General features: G+C 42.5%; 2 protein-coding genes and 1 long non-coding RNA gene across 3 annotated transcripts in view; 1 reads left to right on the top strand and 2 right to left on the bottom strand.

The window, feature by feature from the left end:
• Positions 1-772: 772 nt before the first annotated feature.
• LOC147228870 (uncharacterized) lies at positions 773-15,498 on the bottom strand. Its single transcript, XR_015106962.1, has 2 exons — positions 15,179-15,498; positions 773-1,285 (listed from the first exon to the last, which is right to left on the bottom strand). It is a non-coding gene; the product is annotated as an uncharacterized LOC147228870 (long non-coding RNA).
• On the top strand, positions 7,518-23,446 carry LOC147228871 (voltage-dependent calcium channel gamma-1 subunit-like). The gene is made up of 4 exons (XM_086157176.1): positions 7,518-8,066; positions 12,948-13,022; positions 16,405-16,551; positions 16,637-23,446. The coding sequence occupies exons 1-4, from the start codon at positions 7,829-7,831 to the stop codon at positions 16,867-16,869; spliced, it is 693 nt and encodes a 230-aa protein (XP_086013302.1). The 5' UTR covers positions 7,518-7,828; the 3' UTR covers positions 16,870-23,446.
• helz (helicase with zinc finger) overlaps positions 22,109-24,834 on the bottom strand; it is a 42,605-nt gene continuing 39,879 nt past the window's right edge. The window contains exon 33 of the mRNA XM_086157175.1: positions 22,109-24,796. Coding sequence (XP_086013301.1) covers positions 24,447-24,796 — 350 coding nt within the window. The 3' untranslated portion in view covers positions 22,109-24,446. The remainder of the gene's footprint in view (positions 24,797-24,834) is intronic.

The raw sequence follows: 24,834 nt of genomic DNA on the forward strand, positions 1-24,834 counted from the left end.
TCCTCCTCTACACGGGCATCGCTGACAAGTCCCATCATGGAAGTTTCCCGCGAAGGTCCCGGCGGAGCTTCAACTGCAACACCATCCATAGGTCTGTTAGCTAGCCTAGCTAGGTTTTTTTTTGCTAGCCTAGCTAGGCCTGTTAGCTAGGTCAACAAACACCAGCGTCATCGTCGGTCTGCTAAACATCCATTCGGCTATGAGGAAGGAACACCTCGTTCAGCAAATTATTTTGGACCCCAGGTTTGATTTACTGGACAGAGACGCAGTCACTGCCGAAGACCTCCATCTAGATTAGTGGTCCCCAGCCTTTTTATCACCGCAGACCGGTCAACACTTGACAATTTTACCGTGGACTAGGGGGTACACATAGTGTCACGGTGCGCTGGGGCGGACTCGAGCAGGGAACCACACTTCAGAGCAGGGATGGGTTGAAAGCGCTTTTATTGCGTTGAAATGGCAGGACGGGTTGCAGGCGGGACTGCAGAGGCTGGGTCTCACCAGGACGGGTTGCAGACGGGGTCAGCGGTTACACCGGCCGACTGGGTCCGGTCGTAACGAGGGATGGGGTCCGGTCGTGGCAGGGCTCTGCAGTGATCTGAGAGCCACAATCCCCCAGCGGCAGGCAGAGCGTGCCGCTGCCCTTTATAGGGATCTTGATTAGCGGCATCTGCTGCAGCTGGCGCCGATTACAATTGGGATCAGGTGTGAACCCTGACACATAGCTTGTTCAGATTGCGAGTATAATAATAAATGTGAATCCACTGTGTACATGTATGCAACTTTATTAGCAGCTTTCTCGTAACATTGCGCAAACAACATAAGATGAGTATAACATCCGAGTCCTCCAAAAAAATAAAAAAATACATGTGGAAAAATAAAGAAAGAACAAAAAACAGCAATTCCACATTTCTTTCTCTATTATCTAAATTGATAGATTACATTTAAATTTCTTTATCATTAAACACTCCATGAGTGTTATTTCTCAACAGCTGAAATAAATGTGTCAGTTTGAACCGTCTCCTCTCTCCTCCTTCATCCCCCTCAGATATCCTGCCATGACTCTAATCCAGAACACCAGTGGAGTTGTTGTCTCGAAAATACTTTTAAAGCCGCCGTCATTTGGAATCTCCAGCAGTTGATCTTCTCGCACAGACATGCTAGATTCACCTGGTTTGTTGATAAATGGGTCGTGGATCCATTCCTGGGCAGTTTGTGGGTCTTTTTTGGTTGGAAAGTAGCGCTCGAACTCTTTCAAAGGCAATGATAGGTGATCGTGCACCAGCTGGGAGAATGAAGGATCAGGTTCAGTCTCACACAAAATCCACGCTAATGTTTAAAACATGTAAAAATAGCCTCTGTTCACGCGCCGTCCCCACAAATCCAGTTTAGCTTTAAATGCAGCTACTTTATCTGCCAACTTGAAGACTGCTGTCATTTTCCCCTGAAGGGACAGATTGAGTTCATTGAGCAGAGTAAATATGTCGCACAAGTAAGCCAGTTTTGCGACCTATTCCTCGTCCCTGAAATGTGCTGCCTGCAGTAACTTCTTTTCTGAAAGGAATCTTTGCAGCGGTTCTCGTAACTCAAACACTCTGGCCAGCGATTTCCATCTGGATAACCATCTTAATTCTGTGTATAAGAGAAGCCGTCTGTGCTCCGCGTCCATCTCCTCACAAAGCTGCTCAAAAAGACACGAGTTGGAACGTGTGCTCTGATGTGGTTTATAACTTAAACATCATTCAAAATGCTGTTCAGTTTCGATGGAATTTTCGGCTTGCCAGCATTTCCTTGTGAACAATACAATGTGTAGATTCACACTCAGGTGCAAGGCAAATATGTATAAATAGAAAGTCATGAACATAAACACTTGAAAGAAATGCTTATGAAATGATGATGACATGAATAGCTGGATACAAATAGAATGAAAATACATATTTTTTCAACAATATTATTTGACTATAGTATTATTTATCAGACTATTTGATATATTTTGCTCTTCTAAAAATATTCTAGCTTCCATTCATGGCATAAGTTAGCATTTTCTGATACATACAGTACAGGTATGCGGATAATTACATTTGGTAACTTAAGTCGACAGTTGCAAACTATGGATAATTTAATTAAAAAAAAAAGGGTAAATTGAATTTTATACATTAACTGTAACCTGTACCTGGATATCCTTTCATGACATTCTCCTGCAGTAGCTACTCGAAGCCAGCAAGTGGTGCAGGGGGCTTAGAGGTTCGCTGGTTGTCTCCATGGAGACGCCCAGCCTCTTTAGAAGTGTCAGGTTGTGTTGTCTTTCAATGCTTAACAAGTTTGCAAGTATCACTGCTATGTGGCACCACTTTATTGCATTACTTGGGTCATGGGGGGGAAATACTTCTGGTCTTTGAGTCATTTAAATGCACTGCATTACAGCTCCCTGGATCTCCTCCAATCATTGACTTCCCTACCTATTTTAAAGGACATATCCTGGATCTGGTGGTTACAAAGTCAGCGATTAACACATTTGCACAGCTCAAATATAATGGGTTATACCTATTTTGCATCACCCCAAAGCTCAAAGATTCTGGAATGACTTCCAGGAACTGCACATGAATCATGATGGTCTATAAGGACTGCATTTCACCACCACTATCAGACTCAGCACAGGTGCACCACAAGGAGGTGTGCTGAGCCATTTGCTCTACTTCCTCTTCAATCACAGCTGCAGAGCCATGCAGGGATCCAACTCCATCATCAAGTTTGCTGACGACCCCACGCTGTTCGGCCTCGTCGGCAAAAATGATGAGACAGCCAACAGAGAAGAGGTATAGCACCTGGCCACATGGTGTACTGACAAGAACTAGCTCCTTAACAGCAACAAAACCGGGGAACTCATCTTGGACACCGGGAGATGAGGCTCCCATGACCCCATCCCAATCAAGGATGGGCATCAGCAACGTCTTCATGTTCCTGAGGATCTATATCTTAGTGGACCCGACACCACCAGGCTGGTCAAGAAGGCTCACCAGAGCCTCTTCTTCTTGAGAACAATGGAGAAACACCGCCTGTCTCCAGCCATCCTAGTGAACCGATCCAGCAGTGCAACCGAGAGCATCCTGAGCAGTTGTTTAGTTTGTCTAGTACAGGAACTGTACTGTCGTGGACAGAAAAGCCCCTGCAGCAGGTGGTGAAAACCGGCCAGTGCATCACGGGGATATTAATAATGTCATCCAGTCCACCGAGTTCTACCTACGCAATGTCTTCCTCACTTTACATTCTGGAATCACTCTTGTCCATAGCCTTTTTAGCTCCTGGACACGTTTCCGCAACTCCCCTTTTTCAGTCCCCCTGACAAATCACTGCGCTGACAATGAAAGGAAGAAGTAGAAGCCTCTCGGATGAGGGGTGGGACATCTTCAAGTAAAAAAAATATAATTCCTCTTGCCACGACAAGAAGATTTCGACAAGAATTCACCATGACCTGGATGACTGATAACCTCCACAGACATTCTGAGAAAAAAGATTTTGCCTTTTTGGATTCATTTGGCACTCTATGCAAAGAGGGCTCACCAGTTTACATAGTGAGAGAAGTCAGCAAATGAGTGAGAGCAGAGCTTTTAAGGTGGAGGGAATATAGGAGTTTCATGAGGAGCCTTGAGATTGAAGGACAGCTCCAGGAAGACTATGAGGAGATTGCAGAGAACAAAGGGAGACCAAGAAGGTGACAGAAGTACAGCTGTCGTCGTAAACTGTAGGAACAGGCGGTGAGAACACCAGGTTGGAGTAATCGGGGAACAAAGACAATGATTTCTGACAGACATTTCTCATGACATCCCTGCACCAACCCCGGCTCCTCCAGAATTCCCCCCCTCACAAAACACAACCCCCCTAGTTCTTAAACAGCTCCACCTGTTGCCCATAGAATCTAAGATTAACTTCAAAATACTGTTCCTCACCCATAAACGCCCACACAACCTGGCCTCTCCATTACTAAACGTCCAACCTGCTTCATCCCTCCACTCCCTTCTGCGCTCACATCTTCAACACAATTTATTGTTGCCCGAGGACACAAATCAATTTGCATTTTTTCATCTTTTTAAAATGTGCTCTTGGTTTCATTTCAAACTAAGGACCTTCTTGCCATGTGGCAAAAGCCCTGCGCCACGGTGCAACCCATAACATTTATTTTATGATTATCGTTTTGATAAAGTCGCAACATCCTGTTAGGAAACTGTGTGTGCGCGGCTGAAAAGTTATGAAGGGCGTGATTGTGCACATACAAAGGCTAAACTAACATCATAGAAACAATCAGCTCGCCTGTGACTGTAAAACGGAAGCGATGTTAATCTCGAAATTGTTCTATAGCCCCGCAGTTTTATTTAAAGAATCTTTAACAAGCAAATTCAATTGACTTTGTACTCAGATTACTTTGTTTATTGGTTTGGCTGGATGATCTTGAGCAATGTGAGGTCACATTGGCAGCGTTACCATTTCTGCAACTGGGCTGACAGTCTGAACAGTACGCCGTCAATATATTTCATTGATACGTCACTGGTTGCTTGGATATTGATCGGATTTTTACACACCCGCCTGCTACCGTACGGGGTTTGGAGCCGCTCCCTCGTGCTATGTTTTGATGCTGCAAAGGGCGTTATTTTGGGTTTTGCACGGACACCGCTGGGAAGTGGACCGCAAAACTCACAATAAGACACGAAGCGGGCCAAGGCTCAGAAAAGATAAACACAGGGAGACAACTTTGTTTCACTGTGGCCAAGCTAAAAGGGAATAGCTCATTCGTTTACTTTTGAGAGGTTTCTATATGTTAGCGCGCTGTATCCCTGCTAGCTCTTCACGGGAAAATGACATACTGAGAATCTGATGGTTTCCATCTGCTTTTATATGACTAAAGCTACCCATACATCAGAAGACTTGGAAAAGACTTGTGAAAAATGTCACACCTGCTCACATCTAAAGACAAGATTTAGAGTTTCAGTCTCAGACTGAGAATTTACAAAGACTGTGAATCTTATAGGGACACTAGTTAGAAGACTACAACTAGATTCTTTCCTCACCATACAATGTTTTCCACAGGTATTTGCAGAGCCTCTGCTATTTCACTCCATCGCTTTTCCTTTTCCACTCGGTGGTGATACGTCTGAGAGTTGACATCGTACAATTCGGGCTTTTCTGCCCACAGCTCCACCCTTCGCTCCTCTTTCCGGACGCTCTACGCTGATCGGAACAAACTTTGCTGTTCCCGTTCATCCATACCACGAAGAAATACCGTCATTTCCGCAAATACCGATCTGGTGATTGTTTGTCTACCAGGTTTCTTGTTTCCGGTTTTGTTGGAGCCTATCTATTGGTTGTTGATGATGTTACTTCACCGCAAAGACCGAAATACTTGCAATAATATCGAAAATATGTTTGATATTCTCGTAAGCTGAAGACTGGAAAAAAAAAAGACTGATCAGATTTCCAGCTAATACAGACAACCAAGATGATGTTACCATGCAGCAACTCCAGTAAAACTCCTAAAATTTCCTTCCGACTTTAGTCTGCGACTGCGCAAATCGTGAGGCCTAACCCCAACAGAAGAGTCTCTGAAGAATGAAACTATAAACAATGTAGTTATTGTTGCAGCCGAAGAATTTTAAAGACACTTCTGAATGCAGATGTTAATCATCGAATAAACACAAGAAACAAGTGGCAGGGAGAGGGTGACAAGCAACGATAGGACGTTCATTCAAACAGACAGATTGACTCTAAACGTTCATCCAGAAGATCCATAAAGACGCAAATCTCTGAACTTGTATTTGCAGTAGTTAATCACCCTATACCCTTTTCAGATCACCTTGCATTGAATATATTGACATTTGGGACGCGCAGTTCGAACCTTTACAGGGAAAGGGATCCAAAATGATACATAAATAATCATAATCACTACAACAAAGAAACTGAATCTCACTTGAAGAGCAGACATTGGCAAAGACAGCCTACTGCTACATGTGCAGTTAAGACATCTGAACCGCTGGAGTTTCTAGCGTCTCAAAAAAAAATATGTCCAGGACAGTGCCCACATATGAAGTTGAAAGAATATTAAAAGAAAAATATATGACGTGGGCTTCCTGTCTTTGCACCTTCCTCGATTTGCAGTGTGCTGGTATATTAATAGATACCAAAGAAATGATGTGTCGATGACAGAAGCTTCTTCAGTCCCAAGAGGTAATTACCGGACACTTCTGATACTTTACATGCGGACAATCCTGCAAACCACCGAGGGTGGAGGGCGAGTGCACTCCAGTGCCCCTCACCTCCATGCTGACATCTGTTCAGAATACTGGATGTTCATGGAATAGATAAGGACGGCACAACATGGGACTAGCAGGGGAATCAAGAAGAAAAATGTCCGCGGTGATTCGATCTGCTCAAAACCTGCAAGGATTGGAATCCACCCTCTTCCTTCTTGCTTTCGGGACGATCGGTGCCGATCACTGTTCAGTCTACCGCAGAGGTGTCGGACTCATTTCAGCTCAATATCTATTCTCAAGTGGCCTGAAGGGATAAATTCATGACATATTAACTGCTGTTAATGAGTCAGATTAAGCCTGTTTGTGGGCCTGATCCGGCCTGTGAGCCGTGAATTTGACACCCCTGGTCTCTGAGACGTATTCCGATCTCTTTACTTTTTTTTAATCATTTAAAACATCAAAGTTGGAAAAGGCTCCACAAGAAACTTACAGTGGCTAAATAACAATAAATGTGAAAATTGACTGATTAATTATTAAAAATATCATTGGATACCGTCAGTGACATAAATGAGAGGGTGAATGGCTGCCTGTCTCTATATAATGTCTGAATAAGTGAGCAAATCTATATGTAGCCCTGTGATGGACTGGCAACCAGTCCAGGGTGACCCCACCTCCTGCCCCGTGACAGCTGGGATAGGCTGCAGAACCCCCTTACACCCTGCGTGCAAGAGAAGTGGTATAAATAAGGAATGGACCAAAAAGTACAGGCTATCGCGATTTTTGAAGCATATATTTCCAGAGCATGTACAGTATATGCATTGCGTGTACAAATATATACGTTTGCTGGGATCCCTGCACTTAAGTGGAAATATTCAAGATTCAAGGCGTTTATTGTCACATGTACAGTGTAGAAACAGGTTTCCCTGTACAGTGAAATTCCTACTTTGCTGTCCGCAGTGTATTTGGATATGTCCTGAAAGGAAGAGTGCAAACATTATTATAAATGATTATAGATATGAATATGGACACTGCAATAGAGCAGTGGCAGTGCAATAAATGTGTGTCTGTGTGTTATAGTAAAGCGTGTGTACAGTGTACATGTGCATGAGAAAAAATATTTTATATGGGTCCGCTAATTATGGTGTGTTATGCATCTCTCCACCCTCTGACACTGTAACTGGATAAGCCGACTGCCCGACAACTTGACTCACTAGTCACATTTATAGCACGCAGCCCCCCACCCATTCAAAGCACCTACAATAACTCGCAGCAGCTTGCACATGCACTGCCCGGCGTGGCCTGACAGTTGGTTTGGTCATCAACTTTGCTGATCTCTTCCGACAGCTGTGCGCTCAAGCTTCTCAGTGGTAGAGCAACTGATGGTGAGTAGGGAGAGGGGGGTTTGGAAACTAAGACAGAGCGGTCTGGCCCCTTTTCTTCCAACGGAGGCATAAAGTTGAGAGGGAGGTAGGGAGACACGACTTAAGAGGTCCGAGGCAGACCGGCGTGTTCTCCCCGTATGTCGTACGATTTAGGTATTCCTGTCATCTCGGAAGAATAAAACAGAGCTCGCTCAACCCGGAACCATGGAAAAGAGCATTAAAATCAAGATTGCTATTCTGGTGTTGCTGGTGGGTATGGCTTGCATGTTCACAGCAGTGGTAACGGACCACTGGGCAGTGCTCAGCCCACAGATAGAGAAGCTCAACGAGACCTGTGAGGCGGCGCACTTTGGCCTGTGGAGGCTCTGTAAGAAGCAGATCTACATCAGCTCTGAGAACTACCAGGAGGGGCATGGCTGCGGACCTATTTCTCAGGCCGGAGGTAAGAAACAAAACAACTCTTGGAACTCATGTAACTTTTTTTTTTTTAAGTTTCTAACAGCTCAGTTTAAGATATGACGCTAGAAAACACACTTCTAAATTTAAAATTCTGGCGTTCCTAATATCAACATAAAATTACTATGGGAAATTGGCCCCAAGCAGGATTGGCTCAGGGATTTCCCCTGTTGCTTCGATTAGAAAATACTTTATCTCAATTTGTAAGGTTTTGTCCTGGTTTGTGAATTTGAGATTAAGCCCGAGTGTGACAGGCGAGGTTCCCAGCTCACGCTCCACGTGGCAGACGTTAAGTTGAGGGTATAAACAACATCTGGGTCCTCCATGACGCCTCGACCTGCGGTTAGCTCTGAGGTCTGGTGTGCCAGTCCCCATTAAACCTAACAGTAAATTATAACAAAGCGACTCCTGGCCTCACATAAGGTCTTTCGAAGCAAGTCACATAGGTATGGATTTATTGCTATTGGAATTCCAAATATTTGAAGTTTTGAAATAAACTTAACCCCATCTTGTAAGTTTACAAGACTCTTCTCTAGTTGCTGGCCAATACAAACAACCACAAACACCAAATGTATACTCTTACTACTATTATCAATAATCATGGCATTAATTAGAATATGTAAAATATGCAGTATATCAAGGAAAACTTCTGATTGATTTAAGTATTATAATTAATAGTAAGCTGAATTAAACATACATTTTTATCCATCTCATTCAGGATATTTCATATCAGCCCTATGCGGTTACATTTTATTGATATGTATCCCATCTATCCCACTGTGTGTATGTGTGTGTGTGTGTGTGTATGTATATATACATGTGTATATATATATCCCATTCTGTAGACATACTTTACTCCTGTGATGATACCATTCTGTTTATTCTAGGTTGTGCCATCTCAACCCTCATAATGTGCCAATGTGCTTGGCTGCTATGGTAACCTCATTTCCCTCTGGCATTTTTAGACTATTTATCTACCTTTCTATCTATCTGGTCCAGGTCACCTAATGGGTGAAACCCAACTTCTTAGTTTCTGCTCTGGTGACAGCCATGTGTCCACATGGCTATGAAACACAGGGTGAGGCCTCTAAATCTTCTCCCAATCACTTCCTGTTGTGTAGACCGGAAGAGCACTGGTCTCTCGTGGCCTGCATTCCCTCGTGTGTTCCCTGTGGCTCGGATTGCGGTCAACATGCCAGTCAAGTAGCTCCGGTGCGGTCCGGAGTGTACAGGATACATAAGCTGCGGTGTTTCTGTAAAAGCATCCTTCTGATTTGTCAAATGTGGTCTATTAAAATTTTACTACCGAAACATTTTAGTTGTGCAGGTTAGCAGCTCCATTCTGGTTGTTTATTTGTAAATTCAGACAGTTTACAGCTTGCAGGCCTTCTGTGCATTTACTCAATGCATTTACGCAAAACAACCTTCAGTCTAATCATGAATATCTCCAGGAGAGGGTAAAAAATAGTACAAAATTAACAATGTGCATTTATCCTTCATGTTACTTTCTTGTAATCAACCAAATTATAAACACTTGGCACAGCATTGATGTAAAACATCCAAGAGTAGCCATCCAATAATGATCACCTAGCGTGAACGGGGGATTTTTTTTCGTTGCAATTTTGACACCCTGGTCTATTTAGCCGCTCACACGCGCAGGGATTTCCATTCTAAATTGGTAATTTCGGTACATAATACAGGTTTCACGCAATTAATGTTACATTAACTATTTATAAGACTAGATTGCAATGCGATCCGGCTCAAGCTTGGGACAAGGGATGGAGACAAGATTATGCGCTGCGCTTCGACCAGTGCTGCCGCCCTACAGCGAGGAGGTTTCCACTTGGATTCTGACAGGATGGTGGGAGGGCTATGCAGGATCTGCGAGGGTTCCTGAATACACTTGATAATTTCCGAATTCCAATGTGGCGGGACGGTGAGGTTCCATCAACCTGCGGGACTTCCACCACATCCCATTGCTATATTTGGATAGGATCATTATTGTTTATCGCAGCTCCGTTTCTTCAGAGAGGTGTCAAGCTGTGACCCAAAGCAGAGCTACTAGAGCTTATGAGGACATCCCTGAGACACACTCATCGGGAAAATATGGAATACCGTCTCGGCCCACTTTTGGCGGGGTCTTCCATATATAGCTGAGAATTGGAAGTGGATGGGATTTTAATGTCAACCAATTTCATGTGCATAGCAGCAGCGAGCTAAAATATAGCTTAATGTTTACTTTTTGGGTTCTGTTGTAAGCAGGACATGCCAAATAAAAGCCTTTACTTCGCTTTCTGAAAATGCTGTGCAAAGTGTGCAGCAAGCATTCATTTAAAGTATAAATATAGGCAACACAAATACCCAGCTGTCTGGGATGGCAGCCACGGGTGGGGGTGAGTTCCTCCTCCCTCTGAGTGACAGGGCCACCTGGAAGATCCCGGCCGTCCCTTGCAAATACTCCCACGGGGACTTTTTCCCCGCAGCTTCGTGCGTCCGCGCAGCAGACACAAGATGCTCCAAGTAGTTCGCGTGCAGGGCCACTCAGGACAAAAATACTCGTGAAAATAAGCGTATGTAGTGAAATATAAGCGCTCAAATGAGCGGTCCAGATCGGGGTGCGTGTGGGGCGTTGCGTCTGCAGCTCAAGCATATGATTGTAAGTCACGAGTGTGACAGATGTTAAGGGATCTGGAAAGAATTGTTATCTGAATACATTGTCACATGTTTTATATTTATAAATTGTCACAAGTGCATAACAATTATAATGAGATGAAGAAAATGGGCTTAAACTCTGCTTAGTAGTGGTCAAACACATTGACATTGCCAACATTCTCCTGGCACGTGCCGCTGGTGACTGCCGACTAAACACAAGTGAGGCTATCGTCACCTCTTTAGCGATCGCTACAATAGTCTGTCAATCAAAGGGGCGGGGAGGGCTTGCCTTTAGTAAAAACAACCCTTTCTGTTAAAGAGCCTTCAATCAACAGGACATGTTTTGACAAAACCCACGCAGATTATTATTATTTTCTTTTCAGATAACTGTTTTACAAATCTCTGCTTATCTTGCACTCAGGGCCACAATGGGTTGCTGGAGCCTATCCCAGCTGTCATTGGACGGGAGGCTGGGTTCACCCTGGGCCAGACACCAGTCAATCACAGGGCCATGTCACACAGACATACAAGCATTCATACATTATGTTGAGACATACAATTATTCATACATAATGTTGAGATATACAATCATTCACTCTCTTATTCACATTTCACATAGGGAGCATGAAGACATATGACCATTCACTAACTCCTTCAGTTACACACTAGAGACATATAGACATTCACGACACATATAGACATGCAACTATTCAGTCTGTCATTCACACTTCATACAGAAATACTACTGTTCTCATGTCATATGGAGACACACCAGTCATTCTATCACTCACACACCATAGAGACGTGCAACCATTAACTCACTCACTCACAATATAAACACAGAGCCATTCACCCTCTCACAAACACAACCTATAGAGACAAACGACCATTCATTCATTCACACGCCATAGAGACATGTAACCATTCACTGATTCATTCACACCATGGAGACATACAACCGGTCACATGTCATACAGACATATTACCATTCATAAATCATGGAGACATGCAACCATTCGTACATAGACATACAATCCACTCTGTCTCTGACATGATACACAGACATACTACCATTTACCCATTCACACATTATATAGAAATACCATTCACTCTCTCAATCCATATCCAGACCTGTAAACATTCACTAACTCATTCCTTCACACTCTATAGAGACACATAACCAATCACACGACACAGACATACAACCATTCACTTGTCTTTACGGACAGACTATCAGTCATGAATCATATAGAGAAATACAACCTCATTCACACGTCATATAAAAGGCCTCCAACCATTCACCCTCTCACCACTGTGCTGCCCAAAATCAGTTTCATTTTCGATTGGTTGCTTTGAAACAGAAACATTCCATCCCTCCACGGAGTATCGAGTTCTAACTGGGGATGAAGCGTGACAAATTTTCACATGAAAACATTTCAACAACGCCACAGACTGTTTGGAAACAGCCAGAGGTCAAAACATTGGCGTGTATGTGAGTGTACCTCGTGGCACCACCCCGATCGTTTACAGGGAACGATTTTTCGCAGGACATAAAAAAAGTGTCATGGTAATCTTGTGTGATACGGACACTGTAAATATTCAGAGTCACCTGTCAATATACTAGCTGCAAAATGTTTTTGGGTTTACTCAGGACACACCCTTCCATGTGCATTCAGAGACAAGTGACTTGAGTGTTCTACTGACTTCATTGCACCCAACTTTGGCACAACCAACATTTTTACAGGGAACTCATGCCGGTGGTGAACTCACAATTGAAAATGTCGTTTTCACATGCCACCTCACTCTGTGACCAACTGAAAGTGTCTAGCTTGGTTTGTGCAAATCCTAGAGGGTTTATCACTTCAGTTCTGGGGTAAATGAATGGGACACCTGCTGTAACCCGATCCACTCTGGACTATAAAGCATCAAAGAGGAGTATAGACAGCCGCACGCCGCCATTTTAGTAGTAACACGATCTTTGGCGCGTCGAGGTTTGGGATTCTTGAGCAAAAACTATGTGAGATGACGATATGTAACACGTTGCAGCGACAGAACACGGGATGAAGGGGATGTCGAGAGAAGCTCACTTGAAAAATTAGGTGAACCATGTCATCGTCGTCAGATGTCCAGGACAAAAACAGGAACCGACTAGAACTGTACATCTCAGCGGGTGATGACTCAGGGTGCGCTAATGTGTTCATTGTTCTTTTCACAGACGAAAACTGCACCTACTTCGGACACTTTACTCCCGGACAGGAATCCGAGATATTTGAATACAAGACGCAAAAAGGTAGGTGTGAGGTTTCCCTCGGAAAATTGCTCCCACCCTGTCCAGTCACAATCGAGATCTTTCTAATAGTCCTAGTTACCAGTGTGACCTCTGCCAAATGTTTGCAAATATGTTTACATGAAGTTGTACATCCCCCACGTTCTAAAACTCAAATGTTACGGCAAGCATCTATTATAGTGCAACATTCCTCTTACTTACCAGTTACCTTCAAAAATGTTACGATGTTAGCAATGTGGCCAAGCACCTGTTGCATTATAGGAACTTTTTGCAGCTCTTTTGATTAACTTTTCTCGTTTCTCTGCCCATTGGACCACAGAGAAACTCGCACCTCAGTTCCTGGAACAATTTCAGCTCCTCCTCTACGAGCTGGTAGTGAGTAGAACTCATTGGTCGCTCACATTACCAATACTTCTTATGGACAACGGAAGGCCATTTTTAAAAACTACTGCGGTCACTGGATGGCAGGTTTCTTGCAACTCCCAAAAACAACGGGCAGAACCAGCGAGAAATGGACAGACAAAGAGGTGCAAGCCAAAATAAGTGCGGAGTAAGTTAATGGCAGGTTTTTCACACGGCAAAGCAGTACGGGGAGAAAATTAGGATAGTCTATGGTTATTATCCCTGCCATGCAGAACATGAATGCTGTGGCTCACTTCTTCAGAACTGGAAAATGGGCTAATGCTAAGCAATTTCGCATATTGAATATATGGGTTATCTTTTTTGGCCACAACTTGACCTGAATGAACTTCATTCCACACTCTCTTGAACCGCGGCTTCCAGTTTATCATAGTGGATGATGCTGGAACCATCGTGACATTCCTCGCTGTCTTCACTATTTGATGTCTCAAGTGAATATGTCACTTGACACAGAAGGACAAACAATAGTCGACCGGCGGTGTCGGACAACAGTCATCCATTTTGGCAGTTTCAACTGTTTAAAGTACCTCTACATTTGCATAGATTTCGTCAAAAAAGTTGACAAAAGTATTATAAAGTAGAGTGGTAACACTATGTATGGCTTCCTGATCCTTATTGGCATTTAAAAAATGCTAGTGTTCCTGAGCCAGCCAACAGACTCGCCTGATCTCATTCTCTCCCCAAGTGTTCCTCTCCAGAAAACATGGCTCAAGATTACATTTTAGACTTTTGAATACTTTCTTAATCCCTTGTGGAAAGTTGATCACTGCATTTAACCCGTCATGGATGAACCATACGCAGTGGGGCTGTCATTGGGTGGCGCCCGGGGAGCAGTTAGGGGTTCAGTGTCCTGCTCTGCAAAACTCCAACAGGCTAAGAGGAGCAGAAGGTCACGAGTAGAACCAGGAATCCCACGCGGGTATGGGAAGAACATGCTAACACCACATAGAAAGGCCCCCTGTTGGAATCGAACCTAGGACCTTCTTAATGTGCGGCACTAAGCACTGCACCACTGTGCCACTTGATTTGGAAATTGCGCAAATCACAATTTGTTGCTACAGGCCAAACAAATGGGGAAAAATGGGGGGTGCCTCAGCTTAGATGGTAAGAGCAGACAAGTCATCTTGTCAGCAAAAGTTCCTGGTCAGATTCCAGAGCTCCTCCTGAACTAGCAAAGCGTTGTTATGCAAGACTCTGAACCCCAAGCTGCTCCCTGAGCACTGCTCATGGGTCACTCATCATGGGTTAAAGCCATAAGGCCCGCTTTTGCTGATGATGTGTGTTTATCTGGACCTGACAAAAAATAAAGGGCTCTTATTTATAAATCCAAATATGTGGATTTCAAATGTAGTGGTTACTGTTAAAAATTACCCTTGTGACCCACATTTTCACAGCATTTTCTTTATCAAATTATTACTACATCTATGTATTAGGGGTGTGGCTCGGTTAATAATTTGTTAAATTATTTAGAGGGCTTTATATTTCATTATACAAAATTAATCACATTTCAATGTTTGAAGTAAAAAGACATTTCTGTTCGATTGATGAGTGATTGAATATATACTGTACTGTATTATACTGCTTGAACTTCTTGTTTATGTTCAAGTCAATCGATAATACACACCAATGGATATGTGCAGAAAGCAAATGGGGATTCCTGCTAAAACTGTAAAATAGTTGGAAAAAAAAAACGGACGACTAAATCTTTCCATTTCGGTCAAAAACGACCTTAAGCCCACCTGGCCGAAAGTAAACATCCCGACAGACTTGCAAGATCCAGTGGCCTCCTCACCATCATGCAACTGACAGCTGCATGATTCCTGGGCGGCAAGTTGCATTAGCGTCATGTGAATCCATCTGCAGCGCCTCTTGTAAACACCCATCTTCGACCACGGAGGGGGGCAAAGTCCACAGCGACACATCTCACCAGTGATTCTGTCAACCTGTCCGACTTGGACGTCCACGTTTTGTGTCTGAGCCCGGACAGGCTGTCAAGTGTTGCCTGGCGACACCGCCTGCTCGTACTTAGCACAGCTGTTAGCTTCGCAGGAACGTTAACGTTACCGACCTGCTCGGTTAGCCACAAGGTGCGTTGCGTTGAGGTGGTAACGGAGGGTGGAGGTGCTCCTGGGATACGCTGAGCTCCTTAGGGCAATAATTTCGAGGATACTGCCACCTGGAATTTTCTTGTAGTTGAAATTTACAATCGGCCGGCTTCAGCTCATCCGCCTCGTCCATCATGCTGACGCAAAGACGAACACGTATTACCAACGCACAGTGCGTCGGTATCATTAGTACGGCCGGAAACTAGTGTACTGAGAAGGGTTCCGGGTTCCGGAGAGCAAATTAAAGCGAATTAAAATCCATATATATATATATATGTGTGTGTGTAAAATTTAATTCATTTAATTAATTTTAATTAATTTATTATCATTAGATGTATTATTATTATTATGTTATATTTGATGACAATGCTTTGGTTTTCTGACTAATACTTTTGTCAGCATTTAACTCCCAGCCCAAATATAAATTTGTATTTTTTTATGTTTATTCTATATAATGTAATATTAGATATATTTCATATTATATAGACATTTCCTGTAAATTTATATGAATATACATATATATATTTTTTTTTCTTTCAGTTATAATTAATTATATTTGGTTAAGATGTATTGTTTTTCTGACTTGTAATTTTTTCAACAGGCAAGTCTGATGCCTAATATACACACATATATCTATATTTTTTATTTATATAATTATATATATCATATACATAGACTATATATATATATATATATATATATATATATATACACTTTTTTTTTTTTTTAAGTGGGGGAGAATCTTGCTTCTCAGTAATTCAAATTATTCCTATTCTGTTGTCGTTCTACCGCCAGCACTTCGAATACAGCCAAAGACTTTGCACCATTTGATAGAGATGTGGATGATATTGTCATTACAGAGTACAACATCTCTGCTGCGGCCATTTCCATCTTCAGCTTGGCCTTCATGATTTTGGGCTCCCTGTGTTTGATGGGCTCCTGCACCGGTAAAGGCAAAGGAAGGGACTATCTCCTCAAACCTGCTGGCATGTTCTTCGCATTTTCAGGTGAGCTGAACCATCTCACTTGATTGAATTTCCAAGAGGGAAAAAAACAATATTCTCGTTTTAATGCCACATCTCCTTTTCCCAGGTCTCTGTTCTTTCATCTCCCTGGAGGTGATGCGTCAATCGGTCAAACGCATGATTGAGAGCGAAGACACGATCTGGATCGAGCATTACTACTCCTGGTCCTTTGTTTGTGCCTGTATCGGCTTCGTCCTGCTGTTCCTCACCGGCATCGCCCTCCTGCTCCTCTCCATGCCCCAGATGCCGAGGAATCCCTGGGAAACGTGCATGGACGCCGAGCCGGAGCAAGTAGAGTGAGAAAAGAGGATGCCGGACGTGAAATGGATTGTGATTTTCTTTTCAAAATAGTTTTCAGCGAGTTCCAGCACGACGCCAGAGTTGTGGCAAAGTTAACTAAGTTGTTTTCCTTTTTGTTTCGTGGAGGGGTGGGTTGTGGGGGTTATCGTGTGTGGATGGACCATAGACCATACCTATGACATGGAATTCATTTACTATGTTGTTTGCTTGTTGCTGTTTTTTTTTGTTTTCATTTTTTTTTACTGTACATCAAACCTGTCATGTCAGTGTTTTGGCCTAAAATGTTCATCCTTCAGAGAAAGACCTTACAAAATGGAGTCACAATTCTTGAAGTTCATAAGTTTGTTTTTGCCACTGCCAGGCTCAGAATGTGACGTATGCATGGAAGCGCAGCCTCACCGTTAACCTCACAGGATGTCGCATTTGCGACGTACAAACCAAATCACAAGTTTGAAGGAACATCACGGACAAATAAAATAATTCATTATTTATACGTTGTATTTCAACCAGATGTATTTCTAGGATTTTTCGCCGTCCTCATATCTTCTTCGTCTTCCCTTTCGGGTTTTCCCTTCAGGGGTCACCACAGCGAATCAACCTTCTCCATCTAACCCTATTCTCTGTGTCCTCCTCTCTCACACCAACTACCTTCATATCCTCTCTCACTATGTCCATAATTCTTCTCCTGCCTGGCAGCTCCAATTCCAGCATCTGTCTACCAATATATTCACTATCCCTCCTCTGTAGTTGACCCGAAAATCTCAGTCTGACTTCTCTGACCTCCTCTACAAAACATCTAACATGTGCTGTTCCTCTAAGAGACTCATTCCTGATCCTATCCATCCTGGTCTCTCCCAAAGGAAACCATAGCATCTTCATCTCTGCAACCTCTAGCTCTGCCTCCCGTCTTTCCACCTCTTTTCTACACTCTCAATTGCTCTAGACTGTTGACCCCAGGTACCTGAAATTCTCCAACTTCTTGATCTCCACCCTTGCCTCTCTTTCATTTTCCACATTCATCAGCTCTTCAAAGTACTCTTTCCAACTTCCCATCACTCTTCTTGCATCTGTCTATCTTTATCGTCAATAACCCGGACCGTTGTACATCCTTTTCATCTCTAGCTCTCTCTTTTGTCAACCTGTATAGATCATTCTCTCCCTCCTTACTGTCCAACCGAGCATACGAGTCATCGTATGCCCTTTGTTTTGCCTTTGCTACCTCTATCTTTAACTTATGTTGTATCTCCCTGTACTCCTGTCTGTTCTCTTCAGTCCCCTCAATGTCCCACTTCTTTGCTAACCGCTTCCGCTGTAAATACTCCTGCACTTCCTCATTCCACCACCAAGTCTCCTTATCTACTTTCCTTTCAGATACTCTCCTACCTGTCTCCCTGAAAACACTAGCTGAAGTTGTCAAATCATCTGGAAACTCTCCCTGACCACCCAGAGCCTTTCTCAACTCCTCCCTTTTCAGCGTCCACCACTTTGTCCTCTGCTGTGCCTTTGTCCTCTTGATCTTCCCTGTCACCAGAGTCATCCTACAAACACCATCCTATGCTGTCTGGCTAAACTCTCACCTCCATCTACTTTATAGTCACCTATCTTCAGATTACACCATCTATACAAGATGTAGTCTACCTGTGTGCTTCTATCCAGCTACTATAAGTTATCTTATGCCTCTTCCGAAAAAAAGTATTAACCACAGCCGTTTCCATTCTTTAAGCAAAATCTACCATCATCTGTCCCTCTGTGTTCCTATATTGTATGGTAAATCTGCCCATCACTTCTTCATCCCCTCTATTGGCTGCACCAACATGCATGAAGTCTTCACCAATTACCACTCTCTCATCTCTGGGGATATTCTGCATCACTTCATCTTGCTCATTCCAGAACGTCTCCTCCTCATACTCACATCCTTCCTGCGGGGCATGGCCACTAATAACATTGAGTATCACACCTTCAATGTCCAGTTTCAGACTCATAAGTCTATCTGACATTCTTTTCGCCTCCAGAACATTCCCAACAAACTCCTCCTCCAAATAACTCCTTCTCCATTTTTCTTCCTGTCAGTACGATAACAGTACAACTTAAAGCCTGCTCCTAAGATTCTAGTCTTACTACCTTTCCACCTGGTCTCCTGGACTCACATTATATCCACTTTCCTTCTCTGCATCATGTCGACCAACTCTCTACCTTTTCCTGTCATAGTCCCAATATTCAAAGTCCCTACTCTCAGTCCCAGACTCTTGCCTTTCCTCTTCTCTCTCGCCTTCCTCCTCTCCTTCTTTGACCTACAGTAGCCCTGTTTCCATTGGTTCCCTGTAGGTCATCGGTACCACTGGCGGTCGTTGTTAACCCGGGCCTCGACCGATCTGGTATAATCCGGTTATTAGGTTTGATTTGCATGTTTGGTTTTGGCAAAAGTTTTACATCGGATGCCCTTCCTGATGCGACCCTCTGCAAGTAACCGGGGTTGGGACCGGCTCAGAGACTGGCCCATGCCCTTCCGAGGCTGGCTCACTGGTCTGTGCCGTCCTGAGGCTGCGTTTTTCACAATCCTCATTTATCGAGTCTATTTTTTGGCACCATGTTTGCATTGACAGGAAAAGTTCTCCATCTTTTTGTCTCTCGGCTACAAAGAGCTGCTTTTTCGATTTTCAGCTTTGGCCTGGGTTCTTTCTCATACATAGATGGGACCCCTCTCTCAAACTACAAGTGGGGGAAACACCGCAGTGACGAGAACTCATTTGGACCAAGATGATGCACAGACGCAGGGCGCAAACAAACCTTCACGGAGAAACACATTCAGACTGGAAATATCTGCAGGGGATAAATGCGCATGCTGTTATCTACGGGTAATGACTGAGACTTAACTGATTGTACATGGATAAGAGTTCATCTATCACAGTGTCCTCATTGAATAGGTGTCAGGTTTTCCTGCAGGATTCCTCTGCAGCGTTGTCCAACACCGAGTACGGCTCTGAGCCCGTCAGTGGCAAAAATGAACCTCGGAAGTGAGCCGTCTGACTTTCCTGGTGATTTTTGAGGGGTTTTGTTGCAATTGTTCACACCAGCGTGCCAATATGCTGAAGTAAAACATCCCATATTACGTAATAAAAGTTAACACCCAAGCACTCTGCAGGAATGATGATGGTATGAAATATACCCTCTTGTCCCATGACACTGTAAAATGGTATTCATATTTTCTAGATCGTATTACATGGAGAAGACAGTCTGTGATCTATACTTGCCAACTCTTACTGGAAGGGTAGCAATTAAAATCGAGAAAAAAGCATGCGAAGCAGCAGTGTGTTGAGAAACCGGTGCCATTTCGAAGGCTTGACTAACTCCAACCTGGTTACATTGTGATGAATAATTCTTTTCTGGAGTAATCTATGGTCTGTGGTGCGGTGAAACATTAATACACTGTTGTGAACACATTAAGGTGCTGCAGATGAGATGCATTAACGAAGACTCGGAAATAAAAGTGAATTATCTTCCCTCTTCTGAAAAGAGCCTACATAATATTGATGTTTGACTGGGTGCTAAGAAACATCCAGGTCAGGGGCTACTCAAGACTTCATTTTCATAAGGTTTGACTGAAATGTGGTTTTTATATCAAATGGAACCTGAAATGGCATTAATAAAAACAAAAAATGCTCAACTTTCATCTTGCATGTAAATAAGCTTTTGTTAGCGTTTATTCTATGACTAGATTGTTTTTAAGAGGACCACAAGACGGGCGGGTTTCAGTAAAAACACTTTAATAGTAAAACAAATTTTAAAAAGAAAATAAAACCATTAAAACACAGTCAAAATCATTTATTATAATCACCATCAATCGAAATTGAAGCATAAAACAGGTCTATTCATTACTTTGTACCCATAAAGGAGGAACCGAGTGTGGGTGGGGGAGAACAGAGAGCCAACAAGTAACAGGAGGAGATGTGGCAGCTAGAGAAGGCGGGATACAGTGCTCTCTACTGGCTGGGCAAAAGGTTGCTCCCATCACACACACACACACACACACACACACACACACACACACACACACACACACACACACACACACACACACACACACACACACACACACACGCGCGCGCGCGCGCGCGCGCACGCACGCACGCACACACACGCACACACACGCACACACACGCACACACACGCACGCACACACACAAACACACACACACACACGAGATGGTCTTGTTTTCATCCAAGGCAACTTTTCAAGGCTCAGATCCAAAACTGAAGGAGGTGTGAGGGGAGGCGGGGCAGAACAGAAAACCGAGTGGATTTAATTATTATAACTTTTTTTTTTTTTTTTTTTTTTTTGTTACAACACAAAGATTACTGATGGGACAAAATTACAATCCTCAGAACTTAAAACCGGTGGTTTTTGTAAATAAGATCCCTTTGAGTGTCTTTGGCTTAATCTCTCCCGCTTTGAAAAAAAAAATAAAAATAAATAAAAAAAAGTATAGCTGAAAATGCAGTGACATTAGTATTGCACAACTTCAGAGATTAGCCAATGACCGTGTATTTTTTTGTTTTTGCCCCCCCTCGCAAAACACACAAAGCTTCATTAACGGAAACACCAGAGAGAGCAACCTCAGCTTTTGCCCGGCTAAAACAAACAGACAAACAAAAAAGAGGAAAAAAAACATTGTCTTTGACCATTAACCATGATGACGGACAGGTTAGTAAAGTATTATAATAGTTGATAATGTCACAATTCCGCGTACAAGTCAAATAAAACACATTTGAATCCGACCAAAACTTCGCATTATTGAGTCGGGAAATCATTCGAAACCGATTTAAAAAAAAAGGGATTAGAAAAGAAGAAAAAAATAAAAATGAAAGAAATGAGCTGGTCATCTGCACATGCTGAAAAAAAATCCAAAGATGTATAGCTGACGAGAGGTGGGGGAAAAGCACAAAAAAAAAAGACAAATCCAGCAACATATACTTTCAAATATGTATTGTATCGTACAGTGAAGCGTTGCAGCTGCAAAGTAACTTCTCCTGGTTTATTAGACGACAACACCAATTCAAAACAAAACTCTAAAAAGTTACAAGGTTGCAGCTACAAAGTGGGTTATTGACCTCCATTTTTAGTCTTTTTATTTTTTGTTGTAAATTTGCATAATTAAAAAGGGCGTGGCCTCTCCTTTAAAGAGATTCTACAAAAGTGAGGTGCTTCCAAAAAGATTTTTTTTTTTTTCACTTCATTTAGTTTTTTTTTTTTTTTGGTTTTTTATTCTCTCAAATCGCTAGAAAAAAATACATATTTACAAGTATGTGTTGTTTCTCGGCGGAGTTTGGAAAGTCCGGCGCTGGAATCAAATGACATGAAAGTCTCAGTTGGACCAAAGCGGCTCAATGGGGCCCCAAATTCAAAAGAAAAAATTGCTTTTCATAATTTACCGGTGTGTACGGTTAGGACACTTCTATTATCAATTAACCGCATATTTAGCAGAACCAACCACTGGGTGACACGAAAAAAAAAGGCAAATATTTCATATTTAAACACAAAAGGCAGTGTGGAAAAATCGTGGTGTCATTACAATTAGTGAAGCAGGTGGGTGTGTGTGTGTGTGTGTGTGTGTGTGTGTGTGTCTGTGTGGGCTGAGACGGTGAGAGGGTGAGCGCCTCCTTCAATACTGCTGCAGTGATTTTAGGGAGCAGATATTTCAAATCAAATGAAGAGTGCGAGCTACTGCTTAACTTTAAGTGGATCATCGGACCAGAGAGGGTGGAGAAACTTCTAACGGTGTGTGTTTTAACTGGGTGAGTTTTGGAGGGTTTCCATGAGTCAGAGTGAAATAATCAATTTTTTTTCCTGTGTGTATGTACTGAACAGGGATTTAAATAGGATATGTGGCAGTGCGGGTTTCTTCTTCCAATAGCTGATGCTGTGAGAGCATTTTGTTTTAGCAGGAGGCCTTTCATAGCATTTGCAAAGTTTCTACTTACATTTGTTAAAATGAAAAAAAATAAAATCAATTTCCTATTCCTGTGTCCCAAAAAAAAAATATTAAAAAAAAATGGCAGTTTTAAGTTTTCTGTTTCAACTCAGCAAAAACACACCACACCTTCACTTTCACAAACCCTCGGGACATTTAAGAAAAAAACAAACAAAAACAACACAAACTCTCTGTCAAATCACAGACAAACATTTCGCATCCTCAGTAGTTAATTAAACCAATTCCCTGGCGTCAACGCACACAACTTCCACAAAGCAACAACTCTCTCGTTCTCTCTCACTCTCTGGGCCAAATGAAAACTGATGTTATGTGGTGGGGCGTCAGCCTCAAGCACAGCGGACCGGGGTGGGATGGGGGGTGTCATCGCAGAAAAAGAAATTCAGATTTTCTCCGAATGTGAATGACATGGCTTTGCTATTCTGACCTGTTCACACTGTATGTGTACACACACACACATATATATATATATATATATATGTATATATATATATATATTGGTGCTGATGTAGCACTGGAGAAAAGTAAATATACGCAAATCAACACAACTACCGTTCATTTTCATTTAAAAAAAAAAAAAAAAGATAAAACAAAATTAAAAAAGGAAGAAAAAAAAATCACATGTACTATGAAGAACTGAAGGTGATTCACAGGAAAGGGATTGATCATGAAAAAGCCAATGCATGAAAAAAAAACAATTGAAAATGTAAATGATAACTTACAAGAATTTTTTTAAGGACATATCTGTGGCATACAATTTTCGTCATTTATTTTCTTTCTTTTATACAGATTAGAGGAAAATTAAAACTACTTCTATACACTGTTCAATGTAGACTCTGCCAGTTGACCACTTAGCTTCCCCCCACTGACTGCATTTACGGTCGTATGAAAGCAAAGAGAACATGCGCTCGGAAAAAACATGGGATACAAAACAATAGAAAACAAAACAAAAAAAACCCTTCAACATTTGTATTTTAGTAACCGACAAATACCAGCTTCGGTGAGAAAACAAAACATTTGCGAGAAGCTAAGTAGTCAACTTGTCACTTTTTTCTTTTTAATAATTTTTTATTTTTTTTTATCATTTTTATTTAGTTTTTATTTTTTGTTTGTTTTTTTAACATTTTTTCAGCATAACATACATATGTGAGTGTAGATAATGTAAGCATTTATTCATATATACATGTGTTTTTATATATACGTGTGTGCGTGTGTGTGTGTGTCTGTGTGTATATGTGTGTGTGTGTGTGTTTGTGTTTGTGTGTGCATGTGCGCGCACGCACGAGTAATGAATTCATAATATGTTCATATTTTCTTCACAGATATGTGACAGGTGGAGAGATAACTTACCTATAAAAACACAAAATAAAACAAAATGCAGGGGAGAAAAAAAAATCTATTTGCAGAAAACAAATTTGTAGGGTTTTTTTTTGCACTTTGTGTGTTTTACGGAACTCCTCAGCCGCTTTTATTCACTGGAGTTTAGTTGGGAGTTTTTTTTTGTTTGTTTTTTTGTTTTTTGTTTTTTTTGTTTCTTTGTTTTTTTTTGTTGTTTTTTTTTTTTTTTCTAGTTTTGTGGGGAAGGGATGCTCATTTAAAGTAGGAATAGTACCCATTGCTACCGTCTGAACTTCCTATACTCAGCTCCTGCAGGAGAGAAAGGGGGTCACTGTTCTTCTTGGCCTGCTCAGGCCGGAGAGGCCGGGGCTTGGGTGGAGCGCGGAGGGCGCTGGCATAGGACATTGTCGGCGGTTTGCTCAAACTTGGGGGCCCCTGGCTCGACTCGGCGGGCGCCTGCGATGGCGGCTGTTTGTTGCTGGGCAGCAGAGGGGGGAACTGTCCTAGGTGCTGAAGGGAACTGAGGGAGTGAGGGTGTGCCTGCTGCGTGACTGTTGCCTCTGCCTTCACCTGCTCCTCCGTCTGGTGAAGGACCTTAGAGGCTGCAAGACACACACATAGAGGCACGCACACGTACGCA

The sequence above is a fragment of the Fistularia commersonii genome, chromosome 12 (assembly GCF_037954325.1).
Source record: "Fistularia commersonii isolate RoL2024-O1a breed Wild chromosome 12, RoL_Fcom_v1.0, whole genome shotgun sequence".
NCBI lineage: Eukaryota > Metazoa > Chordata > Actinopteri > Syngnathiformes > Fistulariidae > Fistularia > Fistularia commersonii.

Coding starts and splice junctions, on each gene's coding strand:
- LOC147228871 (XM_086157176.1), top strand. CDS start 7,829: ATGGAAAAGAGCATTAAAATCAAGATTGCTATTCTGGTGTTGCTGGTG. Junction 8,067..12,947: donor ACCTATTTCTCAGGCCGGAG/GTAAGAAACAAA, acceptor TTCTTTTCACAG/ACGAAAACTGCACCTACTTC. Junction 13,023..16,404: donor TGAATACAAGACGCAAAAAG/GTAGGTGTGAGG, acceptor TTGTCATTACAG/AGTACAACATCTCTGCTGCG.